Source organism: Cricetulus griseus, chromosome 3 (genome assembly GCF_003668045.3).
Source record: "Cricetulus griseus strain 17A/GY chromosome 3, alternate assembly CriGri-PICRH-1.0, whole genome shotgun sequence".
Lineage (NCBI taxonomy): Eukaryota > Metazoa > Chordata > Mammalia > Rodentia > Cricetidae > Cricetulus > Cricetulus griseus.
The window spans coordinates 274331109-274356209 of NC_048596.1; the positions used below are offsets into that span (position 1 = coordinate 274331109).

Genomic DNA, 25101 nt, shown 5'->3' on the forward strand with positions numbered 1-25101 from the left:
TCTTTAGAGCTGTCTAGGGGGCTCCAATAAGCAGAGGTCCATCTTTCTAATGTGACTAAGTAACTCAGGGAGAGCAAGTTAGAACAAGAACTTAGGTCAGATTCCAGGCCTCAGATGTCTTGTTACTGCCCTGTGCACAACAGACAGACACAGACACACACACATCCAGTCACAGAGGAAACAAGCTAATGTGTGCTCGAAGGATGGCGTACAGATACAGAAAGCGCCTTCTCCATCAAACCCAAGCTGCCTCACAAGGACGGTAGTTCCTGGTTCCTTTAAGACTTCCCAACAGCCGTAAAGCTGTGGAGACACAGCTGGAAACTGGCAGTTGCAGTGAGAAATCTCAGACACCTAACCATGACAGTCTCTGACAAGGACAGATGGATCTCAGCAGCTCAGTGAAGTGACAGTCAAGATGCTGGGCTTCAGATTTACCACAGCGATGGGGAAGGCCATGGTCCAGCAGAAAATGGCAGCTTTTGCTTGTGAGGTGACAGACCAAACATTACTTGACTGTAGAGGAAGAAGATGAGGAAAAGAGACTGACTTGGTAAAGTCCCCAAGGAGGGACAGGATGGTGATCAGAGCTTGCCTGGAAGCAACACAATTCCTCATAGTGGGAGATTTGGGTGGAGAAGACTGGAAGCTAGGGGTGCTAATACCTGCTTCCTCTCAGCCCTGGCTCTGTTCCCTCAAGTAACCGAAGGGAACACCACTGACAAACCCGGCTGTTCTCCATTCCAGGCTCACTGGCTCCTTCCAGATCATCCCAGACACCCCTCAAGATTTGTCGCTGTCCTTCTCCACCCCCAGTGCAGCCTAACAGTCTCAGGCTGAGGTCACATCCTGTGTTCAGGTGAGTTTTGCTTGGCCTGAGCGCCATGGTTCCCTACCATCTCCCACCCCTTATGGGCTGCTGCAGGCCAGAGAACAGACTGGAAAATGACCAGAAATGAAAAAGCCCCCAGGACAGTCATGAGGCTGAGATTGGCTTCTTTATTTAGGAAACCGTCACACCCTGGGCCCTGTCCTCGGCCTTAGCTGAGGTTTGTCTTCGTAAAAAGCTACAGGGAAGAAGGCCCAAAATCCCAAACCCTGTGTGCCTCCAAACCAAACCACTCCCAGGACCCTAAGGAGCCAACCATGAGTACACAGAACCTCTTGTGTTTGACAGTCACCCGCAGGGCCTCAGCTGGGCCCCAAGTACAGACTCCCCTGCTCCCAGGAGCATGCCTCGAGATGGGGCAAGAGCCTCCAGCTGTAGGGGAGCCCTGAGCCCCAGTCCTGCCAGCTGTCTCAGCTGGGCCAGAAGCAAAATGTATGAAAATACTTTAATTATTTCTTTGAAACAGTTAAGAAATAAGGTTGGTTGGTTGATTTTACAATCCCAGTAGAAAAAAAGTTCATTTAAGAGCTCTGGCCCAAGGTCAGGCCCTTCCAGCCAGACTGGCCACTCAGTAGAAGCGTTTGTTCCGCTCCTGGCGCTTCTGAAACACCACGGCGCCCACCACAGCACAGACAATGATGCCCAGGAGTGCACACAGCAACAGCAGGAACACTCTCCACCCCGTCAGGGGACCGCTTCGGAAATTTCCAGTGGGGTCATCCACGTTGTCTGTGGGAAAAGGAGGGAAGTTAAAGGACAAAGCACGAGGGGGCCACCCCATAAATGGCTCCACAAAACCAGACTGACAGGAACTCCCAGCAGCCACACAGCCTTAGGGAGCCATCCACCCTACTCACACCTAGCAGACCAGCCACAGGCCTGGGTCCTGCATCTGCACTGGCAAAGGGGGCAGAGTTCGGATGAGATCTACTCAGTAGAACTCAGGAACTTGAAGGCCACAGCATCCCCCACAAGCTGTTTAGCCTTGGGGGTCCCATGGGTCCCTGTGGCCTACCAATGCTCAGTCCCTCCACAGAGGCAGAGCTAAGCATGGAGATAATATCAAGTGAATGTCCCTGTCTTGCTTGCCCCTGGGGACACAGGTGGGCAAAGCAGATGTCGTTTCTTGGAGCAGCAAACAGCACTGACCTAATGGTGCTATATGGCAGGATTAACTTAGCTCTAAAACACTAAGACCAACCAGAATCTTTAAGATGGGCTGGAAGATAGCTCAGGAGTTGAGAGTACACACTCCAAAGGACCTGAGTGTGATTTCCTGCACCCATGCTGAGTGGCTCACAACAGCATAGAATTCCAGCTCCAGGGACCTGATGTCTCTAGCCTCATGGGCGCCCACACCTACATGCAGACATACACACGCAGACACACACACACACACACACACACACACACACACACACACACACACACACACACACGCAGACACACAGGCACAGAATTAAACACAATAAAAGTAAAAAACTGAAAAATGTGAGATGTCAAACACCAGGCCCAGTGGCTACACCTGTAGTTCCTACACCCAGGGTAGGGGCAGGAGACCTGGAAGGTTAGCATCCCCCTCAGCTACAGTGAGTTCAAGGCCAGTCTGGGTTTCATGAGATAAATTCCTATTTTTAAAGTGAGATGTCATACCACATAGAACTTCCTAAAAAGCCAGAAAAACAGAGGGGCATGGGCATGGACAGGGACAAGCCCCTTCAGGCCTGTAATTTTCAGTCTCTGGCCTTTAGGGGATAGAAGGAAAGGGGCCTCTTCACCAGAACACTCACTGTGAGGCAGAGTTATGGTAACGGGAGGGCCCAAGGCTAGAGTTTAAAGTTGAGTTGACCGTAGCCTCTCTTTCAGGTGGCTCAGAAGTGAAGCGTGGCAAGGAGCACTGGGTGTGCTACATATGGCCAACAAACTGGTCCTAGTGCAGCCCAGGAAGAAGTGGATGCTGGGTGCTCACACACAGGCCAACTACTATTAGAGCCTCGACAGAGCCCACACACAGCCAGTCGGCACCTGTGCTCATAAGCTCACCAAAGCCAACCGACCCAAGCTCCTCTCTCCAGTCACAGCAGGACAGGACCACAGTTCTCCTGGAGCCCAGGGCCACGCGCTCGTGCGCACCCCCCACACCCCCGTACCCACACACCTTTAGGGGACCTGAGGAAGTTGACCCCAGGTTCGATCTTGGTCCAGTCAATACTTTCCTCCTCAGGCGTGCGTTCTACCATGAGCTGGAACAGCTTGATGGAGATGATGTCATGGTTGTCTACAGGGCAGAGAGTGAGCCTACCTCAAGATGTGGCCCACTGCCCTACACAAAGAAAAGCCCCTCCCCAGCCACAGATGGCCCATCCCTGGGAAAAGCACTTTTGTTGGCAGGCAGGCAGGCAGGCAGGCAGCATTTCCGGGGCTGAAGTGACTCCAGAGTTGAGCTGGGGTACAGCTAATGCTAAACATGTACTTAGCATGTCTAAGGGCCTGGGTTCAAGACCCAGCTTGGGGAAGTTGAGGAGCTCAAGAGAAGACAGAGTGGAGAGAAAAAAGCATGAGCTTAGACATTCCCAAGTGATCTGGGTCCAAACTTAAAGGCCAGGTTTCTTTGAAGAATGGAAGCAATGCTGTCCATATTGAGCCATCACAATGGCCAGGACCGAGATGCCCATGGAGAGACAATGCTGAGTAGAGGATATGAACTAAAAACAGAAACCAGATAAGGGCCAGCGTGCTCATTCTAGGGCTGTCTGAGAAGCCCGATACTTCCAAGAATAGCAAGCAGCCAGATGGTCCTGTCAGAGACCCACGTGCAGGCTGCAGATAAACAGACAGGCAGTCGGCAGCTAAGCCTGAGACCTGAGAAGGGTGTGGTCCAAACACCAACACGGGCACAAAAGATGTTCTATGTCAGAAGTGAGGCACTGGAGTCCAGCGGTGATGTGGCTCCGAGCCAGCCAACTCCACATGTAAACTCAGTGACCTGATTAATCTAAGGCAAGGCTGTGTGTGTGTGTGTGTGTGTGTGTGTGTGTGTGTGTGTGTGTGCGCGCGCGCGCGTCTGTGAGAGAGAGAGAGAATGCCTTAGGCATGCAAACATTTACAGCTGATGGTAAACTGAGGAAGACTCACGCAAAGGAAGGCAGGCAATCAGCAGCTGAGGACAGGCCCTCTCTCACACTCACCAGACAGGTCGCCGGTGCCCGCAGAGGCGCCAAAGTAATAGCCGGTGGGCAGGCGCACTCCTGTGATATCGATACAGTTTTTCCACTCGTTCTTGTCCTCCAAGTCCGTCATCACCTGCAGTCAGCGGGTCAGTCAAGCACACACCCAGGCTCCAGCCAGCTTCCTCCTGAAGCCGTCTGTGGAACCCCGCACAGGCCCAGCGGCCTTCCCATCATGCCTACTCACAGTAAGGCGGCCCCGGGAATAGCGGACAGCCAGGAAGGTATCATGGTCCCGGTTGCGAAAGTCCGCTGTGCAGCCTGCCAACTCACTCCAGCGTCCATCTTTGCTATGATCGTATGATAGAGAGCCATTGTTCACCATCACCGAGATGTACGGGAACACACGCTGGAACCAAGACACTGGTTACTCCATGCCCAGCCAGCCTGTGGGCACACAGCATCCCACCCAGGAGGATGCTTCCATGCCAGGACCAGAGCAAAGTCCCAGTTCCCAACATAAGCCAGCTGCCCAGCCCTTGCTGCCGGCCCCACAGAAGAACAGAGTCCTACCTCCGTTGTTTCATCATTGGGGTACGTGTCCAGGAAGATGGCTAAACCATGGAAGTTGTCTTTGCTTCCAAACACAGGTCCTACAATGAGGAGATACTTTCAGAACATGTCGATGGATAACTCAAAGGCAGTGTGCACAGAAGCTAGAGAACCCAACCATTGGGACCTTACCCAGGGGGGAAGGACCTCAAGGGACAAAGCGGTGAGGAGGGGCCCTGGACTCTCAGTACAGAGAGCTGAAGACTGAAGCCCAGCAGCACTTGAGAGGCTAAAGCTGGAGGACTGCTATGAGTTTAAGAACAGCTTTGGCCACAGGGGGCCAGGTCACCAGGGCCATCTGAACAAAAGTTGAGGCATTAACTATCCGGGCAGCCACCAAGGCAAGTGTTGGGGTATGTCGGTATGATCTAGGACACCTTCTTAAACTGTAAGTAGCAGTTGTCTGTAAGTACCCCAGAGGCATTTCCTGCTTTGCTGGCTGCATTCTTTGCAGCTTCATGTTTCAGAATGGGCCCCAGGAGATTGGCTCAGCAGGTAATGGTCCTCACTGTGCAGGCCTGGTGACGTGAGTTCCTCCCCCAGAAAACACATGAAGAGGAGGAACAGACTGACTTCACAAAGCTGTCCAGTGATCTCCACAGGTGTTGTGACATGCATGCATGAGTGCACAAGAGAGAGAGAGAGAGAGAGAGCAAGCACATGCTCACGCTCTCACACACACATTTAAAATCTATGGCAGAATGGCCAGGTGGGGCGGTGTATGCCTGAGCCCTACTTGAGTGACAGGCAGAAGGAATACTTTCATGTTTAGGTGGTCTGGGCTAATAATGAGTTTAAAACCAAAACTGGGATACATAAATCTAAATCTAAATTGAAATCTAAAACCCTAAAAATAACAGGCAGGACGGTCTTAGGTGTGTCAGAGGGGTAGGGGCACCACAGGACCACCGTAGCCTCCTCAAGGACCCCTCCAGAGCAAGCACGAGCAAGCACAGCAGCGTCTCCCAGCAGAACAAGCACAGTGGCCACAGGCCAGCTACTTGCCACGCCCATCCCCCCACTGCCCTGGTGGCTAGCAGCTATGCCCGTGTCTACCCACTCTTGGGGGCCCAGCAGGGTCCACCCGAGTGTGCACCTCCCTACCTGGTACCAGGCGGTCCCGGGTGTACCACAAGGCGATGCCATCTCCATGGAGATTCTTCTTCCCAATGCCATGGACCTTGAAGTGGACGTGCATCTCCCAATCCTTGAGGAAACACGGCTGGAGAAAAAGAAAGGCCCTCAGAGATACCCAGGCTTTGGAGCAGGCTGGAGTGCAGCCTGGCATGCCCCACCCCCACCAAAACCAGGCATTCACTGGGTACAGGGATCAGGCAACCATACCTTAAGTGCTACTGGCCCCTAAGTGAGGCAGGGAAGCCAAATGGTGTCTGAGGCTACCTGAGGCCAGCCTTGCCACTTTCCTCAAAGCATAACCCAATCCTGTTTTACCATGCTCATCCACACGTGCCTGTCTTGTCAGCACCATTTAAGTCACATATTTTAAATTAAGCATTTTGAGGCAAAGTAATTTGTCTATAGCAGATGAAAAAGTGGTCTTGATATAACCAAGTCTGATCGAAACCTGGGCTACTTCTTATATCCCCACAGCCTCCAGGCATTTCATGTAAATTATATATGGCCTGCTGAGTCACAAAGTGACTCGCTTTTCTAAACTGAAACAAGACCCTGCCTTAGCAGTATGGCAGTAAACAACAAGTCATCAAAGTCCAGTTCAGATGAAGAGAGGCTCTCAGTTAGTGGTGAGGCTTCACGCTACAAGCCCCCATTAATGATTTTTTTTTTCTTGTCCATTTTGTGTATTCAAGAGTTTAGATTCCCTGGAACTGGAGTTACAGAAAGCTATAAGCCAATGTGGGTGCTGGGAATTGAACCTGGGTACTCTACAAGCGCAGTCAGTGCCCTTAACCACCTCTCTCAAGGTCTTGTTATGTATTCATGGCTGGCCTCAATCTCAAAGCAATCCCCCTGTCACAGCCTCCTGAATGCTGGGATTACAGGCATGTACTACACTGCCCACCCAATCGGGCGCAGCCATTTAACAATGCCATTCTCAAGAGGACTCAGACTTGAAATGACAGCTAAGGCCGAGTGTGCCAGCAAGAAAGAGAAGAGGCAGGGGCGGAGGGCCCCAATGACACGCAACTCTGAGGGGTGACCCCTTCAGAACGACCCTGTGCTGGCTAGTTTTATGTCAACTTGACACAAGCTAGAGTGATTTGGGAAGAAGAAAATTTCAATTGAGAAGATGTCCCCACAGGGTGGCCTGTGGGCAAGTCTTGGTGTATTTTCTTGATTGATGTGGGGGAGCCCAGCTCTTCATGGATGCCACTCCTGGGCAGGTGTCCTCGGTGCTATAAAAAACAGTGTGAACACGCCATGGAGAGCAAGAGTAAGATGCTTACTCCCCTGCATGGCCTCGGCACCCGCTCCTGCCCTGGCCTCCCGCAGAGACGGACTTACAGGCTATACAACCAAAAGAAGTCTTTCCGGCCCTAGTAGCTTTCGGTCATGGTGTCTATCCCGTCAATGGTAACCCTCCTCCTTCAGGTGGGCTGGCTGAAAGGAGACGGCCGCCAGAACCAGCACGGGCAACCTCTACCATTGTCACAATCCCAGTGCACACGGGCTGCAAAACCACCCCAGGGCCAGGACAACTGACAGAAGTCACGGCAACTTCCGAAAGGAACCACAAAAGGAGTGGAAAGGGGTTATGTGCCCAAGTTCCAAAAACCTGATTACTTGTCCCCTTCCAAGCCTACCCCTTCCCCACTTAGATATTTTACCCTGTATTTATAATCTCTTGATTCTCAAGGTTGAGAGGTTGATTTTCAAGTTTACTTCCCACTTCTATTCTCAGCCATGAATAAAAACCTTCCCAACTATTCAATTAGAAGTGCTCCTGTTACTGTTTGCACAGTCCCCAAAATGGAAAAAGGACCTGGTTTGGGAACAAAAAAGAACCTGATAGCACAATGAAACGTAATACTCTTGTAATCAGGGAAACAATTCAGAAATCAGAATACATGATGTCCCAACGCAAACAGGCAATGCGGCTAGCGCACGGATTCCATTAGCTTCGTATATCAGAAGGTACTGGGGACTCAGCTGGCCCTAGAGCATGGAACTAGCAAGGACCTGCATGACGGCACACAACATGAGCTTCCCCTGGTCTGGGCATAGTCATGAAATCTGGAAGAGGTAGCTAAGCTATGACAGCCAGCTCTGAAAGACAGGAGGAGGGTGGGGTGGGTGGTGGTGACACACCCTTTAATCCCAGTGCTCAGGAGGCAGAGGCAGGTGGATCTCTGGGAGTTTGAGGCCAGCCTGATCTTCAGAGAGAGTTCTAGGACAGCCAGGGCTATACAGAGAAACCCTGCTTGAAAAACCTACATACATACATACAGAGGGACAAGGACCCCAATCCAAGGCCTGCTGATGGAGTTGGGGGTCTTGTTCCAGTTGGGACTGAGGTCTAAAAAAAATGCACCAGAAGGGCCCTCCAAGGTGAGTCCTCTTCACCCCTCGAATTAGAGCTATGAGACTTTGCCAGTCCCCAACTTTCTTCTACAAATAATTGTACAAATGTTTTTGTCAGCAGCGAGCACAAGTAACTAGGCATCAAAGAGACAAAGGGAAACCCAAGGAAGCAAAGGAACCCAGACTGTGCTCCCAGTAACTATGTCCAAGGGCCTAAAAGACAATTATGGGAATGTAGCAGGTTGGCGCTATTCTTAAACTCACACGAAGAAACACAGTTTCAGAACAATATATGATGACATAATGAACAAACTTAACAGCAGATGGAGAGATGTACACAAGGTTACTCAGAAATACCAAGAAAGGGGGAGGGGTTCAGAACTTAGAGTAAGATCCCAGAGGAAAAGACACAAATAAATTCAATTTTCAAAATGAGACACGAGAGATTGGAGCAAAGCAGCAGAGATTTGTGACTGCCACAAACTTCAACAGTCCCACAGCCAAAGGAGACTGACAAACAGGAATAAGACCCCATCTTCTGGATACAAATGCATGCACTCCCAGTGCAAGGGTGGCTTGATGGGAGCTGTGGGTGTAGTTTAGTGGCAGAGTGCTTGCCTAGAATCCATCCCCAAACTACAAACCCACACAAAAAGTTGAGGTCTCCAAGGCCACCTAGGAGTGGGTACTGGCCATTTCAGTTTTCCTGTGATCTCTCCCTTTCATGTGTTGTTTCTGTATGTTTAGAGGGTGTACCTCATTATTCTCACTTACCGTATGTGCACAGGGATGTGCAGGTGAGTACAGGTGCCTGTGGAGGTCAGGGGCTTTAGATCACCCTGGCAGCTGTGTTCAACCCAGTGTCACTAGGAATCTAACTCAGGCTTTCTGCAAGAGCAAAGCACACTCTTAACCACTAAGCCATCTCCCCGGCCTGCTTTTGTTGGTTCTGAAACAAAACAAAGTCTCACAAAGCCCAAGCTGCCCTTGAGATGATGTACCCGGAAAGCCCTCACCAGAGCAAGCACCATGATTTCACTCCAAACCGTAACTCTTTCTGAAGGTTATCCCTTCCTGGATACTTCATTACAGTAGCATAAAAGAGAATAGATTAACCCACCTACAGGGTTAACCAGAGGTTTAAAAGCCAGCTAACAGACCACTTTCAATGAAGCTAACAATTAGCAAAGACAATACACATTCAAGAAATGAAACAGAAAGGCAGCAGCAGCCTACATTCAGCAAATGTACCCAGAAAGAAAAAGGGTGAAATTAAGACAATTTCAGACACACAAAACAAAAGAATTAAAGGAATTAATTGCCAGCGGCCCTCTCATACTGTCTTTCATTCTTTGCAGAGAAGGAAATGAACCAGATCCACATGGGCGTCATGTTCAGAAAGAAAGAACAGCAAACACAGTCGGTCTGGAGACAGAAGCTACAGCTGCACCCACTTGCTCAGTGTCACATGGCTCACAACACAAGGGACTGAAATAAGGCTGGTGACAGGGTGAACAGAAGTGTCCTAAGGCCCTGGCACTGTCCAGGAAGAAAGTAAAAGTATAAAAGCACACATTATCCTTTTTTAGTATATGTGCTGCCGAGGTGAGCACAGCACACATTATCCTTAAGACTCTGGTAAAGGGCTGGAGAGATGGCTCAGAGGCTAAGAGCACTAACTGCTCTTCCAGAGGTCCAGAGTTCAATTCCCAGCAACCACATGGTGGCTCACAACCATCTGTTATGAGATCTGGTGCCCTCTTCTAGTGTGCAAATATACATGGAAGTAGCTTAAAAAAAAAAAAGGCTGGTAAAATGTGGACGTGGTGTGCATGTGTACATGTATGTGTGTACCTGTGTGTGTGTGTGTGTGTACCTGTGTGTGTGTGTTTGTGCATGCATGTGTTTGGGAAGGGTTGTTTTTGGAGTGTTGCAGATAAAAGCGAGGTTTTGTGCACCTCCAGTCCTGTCATTTTAAAATAGGGTCTTGCTATGCTGCTCAGGAGAGCCTCAATCTAGCAAACTTCCTGCTTCTGCCTCCTAGGTGCTTAGACATCTTCCTGCCATCCAGGATAACCATAAAAAAATTGAGAAAAAAAGAGGCTGGATGGAGGGCAAAGTTCTGAAGAGCAGCAGCTGCTCTTGAAGAGGACTCAGTTTGGTTCCCAGCTCCCAGTTCAGGCATTCACAACTGCCTCAACTCTAGTTCCAGGGGATCTGATGGGACGGACTTTCTGGCCTCCACAGGCACCTACACTCGTTTCCATACACACAGAAGCACAAACACAAATAACAAGAAGAATGATAAAAACTCTGAGAAACAAGCATACAACTTCCAGACCAATAAAAGAGGCAAAATGAGTAAGAAATGTTCAAGTTGTCAAGAGCAGAGAGAAGAGGACAGGGAAGACAGACGGGAAGAAGACAGAGACAGGCTAACCCTAACAAGCCAGGCATCTTACCAAGTGCAAATGGAAGAGACTGAGATAAAACCCAGTATAAGCTCTCATTCATCGTTATTGTTGCAGTGTGGGGTTGACCCCAGTGTGTCAGACAGCCTCTTTCTTTCTTTCTTTCTTTCTTTCTTTCTTTCTTTCTTTCTTTCTTTCTTTTTTTTTCAAGACAGGGTTTCTCTGTGTAGCTTTGGAGCCTCTCCTGGAACTCGCTCTGGAGACCAGGCCTCGAAATCACAGAGATCCACCTGCCTCTGCCTCCCGAGTGCTGGGATTAAAGGCGTGCGCTGCCGCCGCCGCCGCCACCACCACCTGGCTAAACTAGCTCCTAAACCCTCAGCAAAACTTGCTAGACCTGCCTTTCTTGTCTCTAGCCTTCATTGATTATTTGTGGGGGTAAACACAACATGAGTGGGTAGGTCAGAGGACAGGTTGTGGGAGTCAGTTCCTCCTTCCTCGGGATTCTGGGGTCCAACCCAGGTTGTCAGCCTGAGAAGCTGGCACTTTGATTTGCTGAGTCATCTTGTCAGTCCTATGTTTTATTTTAGAGATAAAGGCTTACTAAATTGCTCTGGCTGGCCTTGAACTCACTCTGCAGCCCAGTAAGCCTTCCACTTGTGACCCTGCTAACTCAGTCTCTGGGATTACAAGGATAGGAAGTGCCACTAGGCCCAGCTTTTCTATTTTTTTTTCCCAATTGTATAATACCTCAAAAAAATTTTTTTGGCTGGGAATGGCAACTCACACTTGTAATCCTAATAGTCAAAAGGCAATGGCAGAAAGATTTAGTAAACTGGCCTCAAATTGGCTATACTTGAGGGGAAAAAAAAGAAAGAAATTAAATTAAAACCTTTTGGGTGTCAGGTTTTGGTGGCGCACGCCTTTAATCCCAGCACTCGGGAGGCAGAGGCAGGCAGATCTCTGTGAGTTCCAGACCAGCCTAGTCTACAAGAGCTAGTTCCAGGATAGGCTCCAAAGCCAGAGAAACCCTGTCTCGAAAAAACAAAAGAAAAACAAAAAACAACTTTTGGGTATCAAAGAATAATACCATTAGAATTAAAAAAAAAATGTCTAGGGATAGAAACCCTTGACTATGGCACAATTAGAACTAGATCAAGACTTTAAATGTATCAAACTATCAAAATAGCACATATGTATTTGAACAAAAATAATTTTCTCATATAGAAGAGGCAGTGCAGGGCTAGAGAGATGGCTCAGAGGTTAAGAGCACTGACTGCTCTTCCAGAGGTCCTGAGTTCAATTCTCAGCAACCACATGGTGGCTCACAACCATCCGTTATGAGACCTGGTACCCTCTTCTGGTGTGCAGATATACATGGAAGCAGAATGTTGTATACATAATAAATAAATAAAAACTTAAAAAAAAAAAGAAGAGGCAGTGCAGAACTTCTCTCAAATGTTTTTTTGTTTGTTTTTTGCTACATGTGGTGGTCTGAATAAGAATGGCCCACACAGGCTCATGTATTCAAATACGTGGTCACCAAGGGAGTGGCACTACTTGAGGGATTGGGTGTGGCCTCGGTGGAGGAAGAGTGTCACTGGGGGTGGGCTCTGGGGTTTCTTCCCGTTGCTGCCTGTGGCTCCAGACGTAGAACTCTCAGCTACTCTCCAGCACACACCATGTCTGTCTGCCATCATACTCTCAGCTATCATGATAATGGACTAAACAAGCAAGCTGCAATTAAATGCTTTCTTTTTTAAGAGTTGTCTTGGTCGAATCCCAGCGCTGGCTCGCTCGCTCACACACTCACTCAGAGAGGCAGAGCCAGGTGTTTCTCAGTGAGTCCGAGGCCAGCCTGGTCAAACACAGCCAACTTGTTCCAGGACAGCCAAGGCTATGCAGAGAAACAGAACCTCAAAAACAAAAACAAAAACAAAAACAAAAATAAAAATAAATAAAAAAAGAAAAGAAAAAAAGAGAGAATTGTCTTGGTTATAGCGTCTCTTCACATCAACAGAACATTGATGAAGACCCTGCTCCTGAGAACAATACACGAGGAAAGAGCCCAAGCTGGTGCAAGGCCAGTCTTGGACAAGGACAAGTGAGAAGGGAAGGGACAAGGTCAGAGGCAGGAAAGGGCACAGACATGGGACTACAGGCCCCCAATATCCTCGTGCAGCACGACAGAAAGCCTCCAGGTGACTTCAAACAGGTGCAATGTGGTTTGGAATTGACTTAGAAGCTGCTTTGTGCTGAGTCCTGGTGCCTTGTTACACCAGATCAAGGAAACCAGAATAACCTTGCGGAAACAAATCATTTTATAGTTGGATGGCTTTTACAGCTCTGCTGGCACAGAACAGAAAGCAGATGCAACCGGCCAGCTTAGACATCTTTACAGTGATATCTGCCTATAGTCCCAGCAACTTGAAAGGCTGAGAGAAGAGAATCACTTGAGACCAGAGTTCAAGGCCAGCCAGGGAAAAATAGCAAGATTCCATCTCACAAAATAACAAAATAAAAAGCCAGGTGTGGTCGGTTGCCATGCTATTCTACAATTCCACGTGGTCTATTAAGTAAACACTTTCTCAGAATTTGTTCACATGAATTTCTATTTTATGGGAGCTATTTTAGAACCCTGTGAAGTTGAAATAAGAGGTGGCTTGGTGCACAGCATAAGGACCTAGGTTTGAAACCTGGTAGCCACATAAAAGCCAGATAAAGAGCCGGGCCTTGGTGGTGCACGCCTTTAATCCCAGCACTCGGGAGGCAGAGGCAGAGGCAAGAGGATCTCTGTGAGTTCGAGGCCAGCCTGGTCTACAGAGCGAATGCCAGGATAGGCTCCAAAGCCACACAGAGAAACCCTGTCTTGAAAAACCAAAGAGTCAGATAGAGGGACATCCAGAGCTGTGGAGACTCTGTAATGGGCAGTTCTAGAGTCTTCTGGCCAGTCAGTCTGGCTGAAATGGCAAATTCCTGGCTCAGTTAGAGATCCCGTCTCAAAAATAAGGTTGTAGTCAGGGCATGGTGGCATATGCCTTTAATCCCAGCACTTAGAAGGCAGAGTCAGATGGACAGCCTGATCTACAAAGTGAGTTCCAGACAGCCAAGGCTACACAGAGAAACCCTATCCAGCCTGATATGGTGGCATGCACTTAAACTTCCAGTCCTGGGAAGGAGACAGGTGGAGCCCTCAGGCTCACTGGCCAGATAGCAAGCTTCAGGACAGTAAGACTCTGCTCAAGAAACAAATGTGCTGGCTGGCTCCCGAGAAACAGCTAAGGCTGACCTCTGGCCTCCACAGGCTATGAACACAGTTGCATCAACACAAACCCCAGCTGGTCTCTGGTGCACCCTGGAACAGCCAGTAATACGAGCACCTGGGAGACCGAGCAGGGAGAGCAGCAACTCAAGATCACCCTTGACCACGTAGCAAATTTGAGCTAAAAGAAACATCTCAAAAACAAAACAAAACTCCAATGTTCAATTTAAGTTTACTCATATTTATTTGTTCGCTTGGGTTGATTTGTTTTTCAAGACAGGGTCTCACACTGTAGCCCAAGCTGATCTCAAACTGTCTCTGCCTTCAAGGTGCTGAGATTAAAGGTGAGTATTACCACAGCTGTCAATATATTTTTTAAAATCTATGTGCATATGCAAGTACCTAAAATGCCAGAAGAGGGTGTTGAATCCCAGGAGCTAGAGATCCAGGCAGTTCTGAGCCACTCAATGTGGGTATACACTCAGGCACAGACACACACTCTGTCCTCAGCCAGAGCAGCAAGTACTCCTAACTGCTAAGTCGCCTTCCAGACTTAAAGACTCTCTCTAAACCTGGAGCTCACAGATTTGGTTAAACTGGCAGGCCAGCAAGTTCCAGAATTTCTTGTCTCTGCCTCCATAGAGCTGAATCACAGCCAGGCAGGCACCAGGCTTTTGACTTGAGTGCTAGGGACCTGAACTTGGGTTGGGTCCTCAGGTTTGTACCACAAACACTATACCCACTCAACTACCTCCCCAGTCTCAGTATCAACTTTTAAAAAGAGGAAGGGGATACCAAATGCCAGACTGGCACATTAACAACAAGCAGGCCTAAAGCAACCATTGCTGCTGCCTTCACACAATATCCCTCTGATGCATTCAGAGCAGCCTCTTCAGCTCCCATGTCCTGTGTTCCAGACATTAGACACTCAGGCACATGACAAAGGCAGGGAGTGCTAGGTCAGTGTTTGCTCATCCAGCACCACTCCCAGATCAAATACAGGTGAAGGAAATTTAAAACAAAGCAAAACTGCAGTTCTGTGAGGAAATAGTAAATAGGAACTTCTAAGAGTTCCAAGCAATGTCTTTCCAGAAGTATAAATTGCACTATAAACATTTAAAAATTGTCAGCAGGGTCCAGAAGCAAAAGTCCCGGGCTGCAATTCAACCAAAGCAAGCACAGAATGTTCTTGGTCCTCTGACGTCACCAAGCCACCAACTACGGTAACCATCAGCCACTTACAAACCTAATTTAGATCACTACTTGGATGTGTCTGTTCCTTGTGTGTGAACCCAATTCCTAACAGTTCCATCAATATTTTCACCTTGCTTTTTACAAAACAAAATTTAATGCTATATTGAAAACTCATTTCTATAAAAAAAATACAAGGCTATATTACCACCTAAAAAAGTAGTATCCAAGCTACATACATAGTTTAGTGGTGACATGCTTGCCTTGCCTGGCGTGCATAAGAACCAGGGTCCAGTGCGGTGGTGGCACACGCCTTTAATCCCGCACTCGGGAGGCAGAGGCAGGCGGATCTCTGTGAGTTCCAGACCAGCCTGGTCTACAAGAGCGAGTTCCAGGACAGGCTCCAAAGCCACAGAGAAACCCTGTCTCAACGCGCCCCCCACCCCCCAAAAAAAGAACCAGGGTCCAATCTATAGCACCACAAAAATAAAAACAGACAGAACAAAAGAAGTAATTGAAAAGCCTAAGACAGAATGATGTGACGACTGTGACGGGGAGGGGTAGGGGATGATTAATCGAGCACTCAAAGTGTTGCTGTGTGGCACCTGAACCCGGACTTAATAACAGATGAGCAGTAACCAAGGAGCAGTCACGAATAACCAGGAGGCACTGTCCCAGACAGAGCGAACAAGCGCAAAGGTCCTTAGGGAAGAAAGCTGGAACAAAGTGACAGGACGACTGGAGACGCCAGTCACCAAGGGACAGGCTGTGCAGACATAACGTGGGTTTCCATTCATCCAAGACCTCAGGCTCTGAAGAGGAGAGCCAAAGCTGGATGAGGAAAGTAACCGCAGACACCCCTAACAGCAATGTGGAGGCCTGAGGAGGAGGTGCTGAGGGGGACAGGCTAACGAGGCAACACAAGGACAAAATCAGCCAGAAGGGCTACGAGAGCAGGATGATGGGGAAAACTAGGACACTGGCCAACAGTGTGGGTGGAGGGAAGGGTTACATCAGGCAGGCTAGGAGAAGCAGGGTCCTTTTCAAGCAATGCTTTATCCTCAAGTTATTCCCTTAATCCCCTTCCCCAGCTTATGCCTCCTCAGTGTGGACACTGCACAGCTTTGCTCCCACACAACAAGACAAGGCATCACAGTTCCTGGCCTCCAAGGTAAAGGCCACCACAAGTCCAGTGGATGACAAGGCTCTCCACCAAGCACTGAGAACGGGAATTAGGGCTGGTAAGTATGTCACAGGGTCCTCTCACTTCCAACCACAGGGCTTCAAATATGCCAAATGAATTGCTGAGGGCGGGGGGTCAGAAAGGTCACTCTGAGATACTATTTGTGCCATTCACTGGCTACACTGCTCTGCATAAAGTCATCTAGCCCATCTATTCCAAACACCCGGTTTGAGAATTAACCCAACACATAGCCAAATACTCTTGTAAGGATACAGTTTCATCTTTCCCTCCATTAAGCGAGTTCAATTTGGTCTGACAACTCCACTCATTTCTCGCTTTGTGACTTTAGGAACGCCCATCTTAAAAGCTAAGAACCTTGGCTTCTTGCTCAAGTCATTAAAATGGGGACCTCATTCCTTACCTTGCGTGGCTTCTGAAGAAACTAAGTGTCACGCACAGCTCCCGACACACGGTAACTACACCACAGGGATTCTCTCTCTCTTTCTCTCTCTCCTTGTGTGACCAGGCCACAAAATCGGCAGCACAAAATCGCCATGTGTATAAACTAAGCTTGGCTGCTGAGGAGGCAGAGCCTGCCGGGTCAGGGAGCCGTCTGTACGTCCAGCCGTTAGGGGAAGACTCACCTGGTGGTTCCAAATGGAGCCCTCCTTGCTGCGCTCGTCGGGGGTCAGACGCACGTACTGGCTCGTCAGCATGGTGCTGCCTTGGAAGTCCCAGAGCGGCATGGAGCTGGACCCGACCCCTGTGGGCAGAGACACACGTAGACAGGCGCCCGAAAGGCCACGCCAGACATCTCCAGAGCTGCTCTGCTCAGCAAAAAGGCCATGCCCTCCTGCAAGCAACCCCAGCCTCCTCCTCCCCGCGGGGCCTCACCTTGGTAGGGCTTGATGAGGGAGTGCTCCCGCTTAAGGTGCTCGCTGTTGCCGTCGGTTATGTCCGCAGCCACCGGACCCAGCAATAGAAGGAAATGTAGAAGTGTAGTGGGGCCTGGGCCGGGGCCAGGAAGCCCAGGCCTCCCTGGGCACCGCTGGCCCCAGCCCCAGCGCCAAAGCCAGGCCTCGGCCGCCATTCTCCTTTTCTCTCGGCCACTTCCGCCCTAAGACTTCCGCCTTCCGGGTGTCTCTGCTAATGGTCTCCGGCCGGAAGCCCTCCAAACTAGTATCATCGGAGTCTTATAAAGGAAAGCCTCGCAGTCAGCGGGATGGCAGCCTCATTGGCTGGGTAACCTCCTATCCGAGTAGAGCGCGGTCCCATAACTTTAGAGGTCCCGGTCGCCTGTCAGTCGGCCACTAAAAAGGGTTCTTACGAGCGACAGTGGATCCAACCAATCATGGAGCAGCACGTTAGGCTTGAGGGCCAACGAGAAGCCGAGGGCCGGAGAGCGAACGGCGTCTTCGAAGTGAAGCATGCTGGAACTTGTAGTTTTCGCGGGCTGCTTGCGCAAGCTGGACACACTGACACCACTCACTGATCCTGTCTTTGAAGTGACCTTCCCTGTCCAGAGGGAAAAGCAGCACCGGAGTGAAGTAGAAAGCCTGGGGTCTAATCCCAGCGCCACTGTGGGCTCACTCGGTGCTTGGGGCAAACCTTTAAGCCACCTCTAGCTAACACCACTCCTCTGGAGCCTTAAAAGGAGCCCGGTTATTTGACGGCTTCCACTACCTAAGCAATTCTCAGACACAGATTGAAGCAGGAGCAGACCAGATAGATCCTGGCCAGGGACCTTAGTGAAGGCCGGAAGTCTTCTAGCTCCCAAAAGTGTCCGTTCCTGTTGCCACATAAAGTGCCTGTGAAAGTCCAGGACAGCTGGCTCTGGATAGTTGGACAACGGTGGTCTGTAGCCAAATACAGTTCTATTTTACCTGTTAATCTATTTAGTAAAAGCTTTAACTGCCGGTGTTTCTTGTTAAGGTGCTTAAATGTACGTTCGAAAGCCTGATTGCAGGACTGCAGAGATGGCTCAGGGGTTGGGAGTGCTTGCTGCTTTTTCAGAGGGTCAAGTTCAGTTTCCAGCGCTCTGGGTATTTCTAAGCCAACCATATGTAACATTTCTGGCCCCCATAGACAGCCAAACTTACATGCACACATACACAAACACACACAATTAATTGATTCTTTTTAATCTTAAAAAAAAAATCCCGATTCCACTTTTTTTTTTTTCTCTTCGAGACAGGGTTTCTCTGTGTAGCTTTGGAGCCTATCCTGGCACTTGCTCTGGAGACCAGGCCTCGAACTCACAGAGATCCGCCTGCCTCTGCCTCCCGAGTGCTGGGATTAAAGGCGTGTACCACCAACGCCTGGGTTTTGGTGGGCTTTTTTGAAAGGGGGCAAGGTTTGGAGAAAGAGAGAGGAGGGGATGAGGTGGAGCTTCCACCCAAACTATTTGCTTGGTTGGTGTTTTGTTTAGTTTTGTTTAGTTTTGTTTTGTTTCATTTTTTTGAGAAATGATTTATCGATGTAACAGTCTGGCTGCCCTGGAACTCACTTTGTAGACCAGGCTGCCATCAAACTCACAGAGATCCACCTGCTACCTCCCGAGTGCTGGGATTAAAGGCGTGTGTATTGTTTTTTGGTTTTTGGATTCTTTGGAGACAAGGTCTCTTAAGTAGCCCTGGCTAGCCTGGAAATTCACTATGTAGACCTTGAACTCACAAAAACCCACTGTCTCTCCTTTCTGAGTACTAGAATTAAAGGCTTTTGACACTATGCATGACCTCCAATCATCTCTAGATTACATATAATACTTAATACAGTGTTAATTGTGTGTAATAGTGGTGTTGATAGAGAATGACAAGAAAAGTTTGTATATGTTCAGTAAGAAGTGTGCTAGCTGGTTTTATGTCAACTTGACACAAGCTAGAGTCTTTTGAAAAGAGGGAGCCTCAGTTGAGCAAGCACCTCCATAAGATCCAGCTGTGAGGCACTTTCTTCATTAGTGACTGATGTGGGAGGGAGAGCCCAGCCCCTGGTGGATGGGACCATCTCTGGGCTGGTGGCTCTGGGTTCTATCAGAAAACAAGCTGAGCAAACTGTGGGGAGCAAGCCAGCAAGCAGCACCCTTCATGGCCTCTGCATCAGCTCCTGCCTCCAGGATCCTGCCCTGTTTGAGTTCCTGTCCTGACTTCCTTTAGTGATGAACAGCAATATGGAAAGTTAAGCCACATAAACCCTTTCCTTCCCCAGTTGCTTTTGGTCATGGTGTTTCGTCACAGCAATAGTAACCCTAGGACAATAAATGATTTTCTCTGAATATCTTTCATCTATAGCTAGTTGAACCACAGGTATAGATTCTGCTGATATGCATGCTGTGTGTATAAACATGTGTGTGCACATGCACATAGATGCAGAGAAAGCAAACATATGTGTACCACAAAAGCCCTCTGCTCTCATCTCCCGAAGAGTCCCTCTTCTAGAGACCTAACCACACCTGTGCATCCCACTGGGCTTCAATTGAGGACTGAGTCTGCTGGGTTCCACCACAACTGAGTCCCCAGAACCTAGAAAAGTGCACATGGGAGGTACTTAACTGGTCAAAGAGTATTTGTTCTAGAACCTGGAATCGGGTCATGGAGAATGAGTTGGAATTTGCCAGGAGTTTGACTGAGAAGTCTTTCTCGGCATAGGCACCTGGAACTAGAGGTTCAAACTTAAGAAGGAACACAATGTTTTGAAACAGATAAGGAACATGTGGTATTTGGGCATGGCAGCATATTCCTGGAATGCCAGCACTTGGAAAGTAGAGGCAGAGGATAAGGAATTCAAGGTCATCCCCAGATACATAAGGGGTTTGAGGCCAGCTAAGGGCTACTTGAGAACCTGTCTCAATCAACAAAGCCAAGATATGTATTGGAACTCATGGTAGAGAGATGGTAGAATGGTTGATCTTCACTGTCGACTGAATTTAGAATCACCTTGAAGACACACCTTTGGGTGTCTATGAAGTATTTCCAGAAAGGTTTGACTGAATAGGGAATACCTGCTCCCTGTCCTGAGGTCCCGGACTGAAGAAAAAGGACAAGCAAGCTGCACAACAGCATTCACTGATCCCTGTCTGGTCCCTGTCCACAGAGGAAATGGGAGCAGGATACCATGTGATCACATGTCCTATGATCTGTCAAACAGGAGTAAGAGCAGCATTCATAAATGCTCATGAGAACTCTTAGTGTGTGTGAAGAGACAGCATGCATGGCCACGGCTACTCTTAAAGGAAACATTTAATTGGGTGGCTCACTTAGACTTTCAGAGGTTGACTCCATCATCACCAAGATGGGGAGCGTGGTGGCGTGCAGGCAGATGAAGCCGAGAGTCACACATCTTGCAGGCAACAGGAAGTTGACTGACACACTGGGTGGTATCCTAAGCATAGGAAACCTCAAGGCCCGCCCCCACAGTGACGCACTTCCTCCACTAATGCCACACCCCTAAAAGTGCTACTCCTATGAGATTATGGTTGTCAGTTACTTCAAACTACCATCTTCCACTCCCTGGCCCTCATAAGGTTGTAACAATATCATAATTCAAAATGAATTTAGTCCAACTTCAAAGGCCCCATTCTCCATCACAGTCTTAATGTTTAAAAGAAGTTCAAAGTCTCTCCTGAGATTCATACACTCTCTTAACTGTAAGTACCTGTAAAAATCAAAATCAAAAAGCAGATCACATCCTTCCAACATATACTGGCACAGAATATACATTACCACTCCAAAATGCAGGGAAATTAGCATAGTGAGGAGATACTGGACCAAAGCAAGACCAAAAACCAGGGGCAAACTCCAAACTCTGTATCTCTGTGTCTGATGTCAAAACACTCAGTAGATCTTCAACTCTGTTCAGCTTTGTTGACTAGAACACATTTCTTCCTCTTGGGCTGGTTCCACTCCCTGTTAGCAGCTCTCCTTGGCAGGTGTCCCATGACTCTGGCATCTCCAACATCTTGGGTTCTCCAAGGCAATCCAGGCTTCATGCAATGGCCTCTCTAGGCCTCCATTCATGGACACCCCTGCCACATGCCTGGCCTCAGTCGTTTCTTTAGTCTTGGAGGCAAATTCCATAACCCATCTCTTCTATTTTTAACTTTAAAGCCAGAACTACGTGGCCAAAGCAGCCAAGTTATGCTGCTTGCTGGGGCTGGAACATGGCTCCCTTGTTCAATTATATCTTTACCAGCTCTCTGGTTTCCATGGTTTCCTTCACTGCCTATGCTTGGCTGTCCTGAAGCCTGCTCTGTAGACCAGGCTGCCCTCAAACTCAGAAATCTGCCATCCTCTGTCTTCCCAGTACTTGGATTAAAGGTGTTCCCCACAACACCTGGCTCTAAGATTTTTTTCTTTTAGTTCCTTTTCACAAGTTGGAAATTTAGCTGGGTGAGACCTTGCCCTGTGTCACCACTCCCTTTATTTCATTTTTTAATGTTTATCTCCTTGAACACAGGACTTAGCTCCACGCCACTTTCCGGTGCTCCCTTTCTCCTCCAATATCTTTCTTGCTCATCCTGCTCTTTTTCATTATATATCTTCTTTAGTGTTAACTTCATTAACCACAAAACAGAGTCTATACTAGGCTGTTTGAGATTTCCTCGGCCACCTGAATTAATCCATAAAACTCTTCACTTTAGCCTCACGCAGACTCTTTAGACCAGGGAAAAGAGCAGCAGCCTCTTCATCAAAACCTCACAAGAATGATTTCTAGACAACACATTAAAATTCTCCTCTGAAACCTCTTGAGCCAGCTCCACCTCCACACACAGGTCAAATAACTCTTGGCACCACTGTCTTCCATGTTCCTACTAGTATGGCCCATTAAACAGGGCTTAAACTATTCCATTGTGGAGGTGGTTTTGCTCTTATCCACCTCCATTCTTCCCTCTGCCCCCTCCCATTGCAGCCACTGCCACCCAAGCACAAGACCCAAGCTTGAGACCCAAGCACAAGGTGTGCCCCCCTTGGGCCCTGCAGAGAACAACAGGGCAAGCGAGCACAGCGCTCCCAGCACAGCCTGGTTCCCCTGTCTTCACCATCACCTGCCCTCTGCTGCCTTCCTTTGTTTCCACCTCCACTCACCCCTCCAAGCAGAGGCCCCCAGATGGGGGAGCAAAGTGTTTCACTGCTTTTCTAATGCACAATCCCATGGTCCATATTCCTTCAAACAAAAGCATGGTCAGACTCCACAGCAAGACCCCACTCCTGCTACCGACTTCTGTCTTGGGTTTTTATTGCTGTGAAGAGACACCATGACCACGGCAACTCTTATAAATGAAAACATTTAATTGGAGTGGCTCACTCATAGTTTCAGAGATTGAGTCCATCATCATCAAGATGGGGAGCATAGTGGCATGCAGGCAGATGAAGCCGAGAGTCCCACACCCCCGAGAGTCTTTCAGGCAACAGGAAGTTGACTGACACACTGGGCAGTATCCTGAGTATAGGAAACCTCAAAGCCCGCCCCCACAGTGACGCACTTCCTCCAACAAGGCCACACCCACTCCAACAAAGCTATACCTCCTAAAAGTGCCACTCCCTATGAGATTATGGGGGCCAATTACATCCAAACTACCACAAGGACCAAATGAAGTCCTGTTAGGAGACCTTGCAAACTATAAAGCATCCCAAGAAATCTGAATGAAGCCCGGGTGCATGACACAACAGACAGGCATGCTTCAGTCACGTAACATAAGCTGCCTCACAGGCATGTTGCTCACTTCCGTGTTTACTCTAATGCTGGGCATCAAATCCCGGGCTTTGCAAATGCCTGCACAAGCACTATATTCGTGAGTTGCCGCTCTAGCTACATAAGCACTTTAGTAGCCCAGAATGGCAATTCATGGCAATCCTACTGCCTTAGGCTCCTGAGTGCTGGGATCATGGGAACGAGTTGCTGCATAAGTACTTGTCTGTCTGTTTATTTGTTTGTGATGATGTACCTTGTAGCCTACCTGGCCTCAAATTAGTTATGTAAAAAGGATGACCCCCAAACTCCCTGATCCTCCTGCGTCTGTTGCTGGGATTACAGGTCTGCACCAGCAAACCTAGTTTGGTGCAGTGCTGGGGGACTGAAACTCGGGCTTCATATATGTTAGGCAAACACTCTACCAAAAGAACTATATCCTCAGCCCATAAGTGATTGGTTGGTATTGTTTTTCTTTGGGGGGGTTGTACTCTTTTCTCTTTGCTCTTTGGGGGACCCATCACCCAGCTCCCAAATAATCACACAGATGCTTATTGTTTTTTATGAATACCTGACCTTAGCTTGGCTTATTTCTAGCTAGGTTTTTTTTTTTTAACTTAAATTATCCCATCTACCTTTTGGCCCTGGGCTTTTACCTTTCTCTATTTCTGTATATCTTTACTTCTTACTCTGTGGCTTGCTGTGCAGCTGGATGGCTGGCCTCTGGAGTCTTCCTCCTTCTCTTGCTCCTAGATCTCCTCTCTTCCCAGATTTCTCCTCCTATTTATTGTCTCTTTCTGCCAGCCCCGCCTGTCCTTTCTCCTGTCTTGCTATTGGCTGTTCAGGTCTTTATTAGACCATCAGGTGTTTTAGACAGGCAAAGTAACACAGCTCCACGGAGTTAAACAAATGCAATGTAAAAGAATGATACACGTCTTTGCATCATTAAACATTTGCATCATTAAACAAGTGTTCCTCACTGTAAACAAATGTGACACATCTTTAATATTCTACAACACATAAGCACCGTAATGAGATCATCTTTGCCATTGCTCTGGCCTGTAAAGCAATCCCAAGCTCACACACTTCAAATTCCTGCCTGGGTGGCCAGAAGCAAGGCAGAGGCCAGAACGAGGTAAATTAACTAGTGTTGTGCTAGCCACTATAACAAATAGACTCTAGTAAGAACAATGACACCAAGTTCATTTCTGGGGGCTCTCAGAATTATCCAAAGCTGGCGTGTTCCAGGTTGATGGATGACGTGCCTGCCAGCACTGATGCCTACTTCTTTCTTCTTGTGGCTCCAAGATCCTCTCGGGCAGCAGTTCTCAACCTGGGGGTCAAGACCCCTTCAGATATTTACATTATGATTCATAACCATAACTACATAATTACGGTCATGAGGTAGCAGTGAAATGATTTTATGGTTGGGGTCCCTACAACATGAGGAACTGTATTAAAGGGTCACAGCTTTAGGAGGGTTGAGAACCCTGGACTTGAGCCTCACTTTCTTCTGTATCCAGTCAGGAAAGACAGACAGAGGCAGAAGAATTCCTTGAACCCAGAAATTGGGGGCCCACCTAGGAGACAGTGAGACCTCAGGGCTGGGGGTGGACCAGTGGTTAAGAGTGTATACTGTGGATGAACAGATTAAGATATACGAGACTAGGGTAATATTTGGGGAGAAGTCACACGAGAAACTGATAACCCCAAGTTCCAGCTCCGAGGATCAATGCTCCGCTGCTCTCCATGACCCGACTGGAACCAAGAGAGCAAGACTATCCGGGTCCCCAGACCACATCCCACACGCTCACGTACACACCTGAGACGATGCCTAAATGGGTGTGGTCAGTGCCACAGGTGCGGGTGGGGTGGATTTCTCACTACAATTCCCTTTTTAGTCTAAAGAAAAAGATTTAGACTTGATACAAAACTATATACAAAGATAGCAAATATCAAGTGTGCTCCAAGAGAGGGAAAAGTAAGAGCAAACACACTCAAGACCTATTGCCAGTGAAGCAACAAGAGCAAATGGCAAGAACTACATATCCAGTCCTAGGGTAAAGGCCTAACAGAGATGATATAGAGTTGTCCTAAGCTGGAAAGTTTAAGTCTTGTACCTAATATTTCTATCTAGGAAGAGAGAACAATAATTGTGACAGTCTAATCTTCAACCTCATCAAAGACCCGAGAAGGAGGAT

General features: G+C 48.3%; 1 protein-coding gene across 1 annotated transcript; it reads right to left on the minus strand.

The window, feature by feature from the left end:
* Positions 1-976: 976 nt before the first annotated feature.
* On the minus strand, positions 977-17440 carry Lman2 (lectin, mannose binding 2). Its single transcript, XM_027409803.2, has 8 exons — positions 17111-17440; positions 16861-16979; positions 5773-5890; positions 4630-4709; positions 4304-4465; positions 4078-4192; positions 3048-3167; positions 977-1618 (listed from the first exon to the last, which is right to left on the minus strand). The coding sequence occupies exons 1-8, from the start codon at positions 17304-17306 to the stop codon at positions 1458-1460; spliced, it is 1071 nt and encodes a 356-aa protein (XP_027265604.1). The 5' UTR covers positions 17307-17440; the 3' UTR covers positions 977-1457.
* Positions 17441-25101: the final 7661 nt, after the last annotated feature.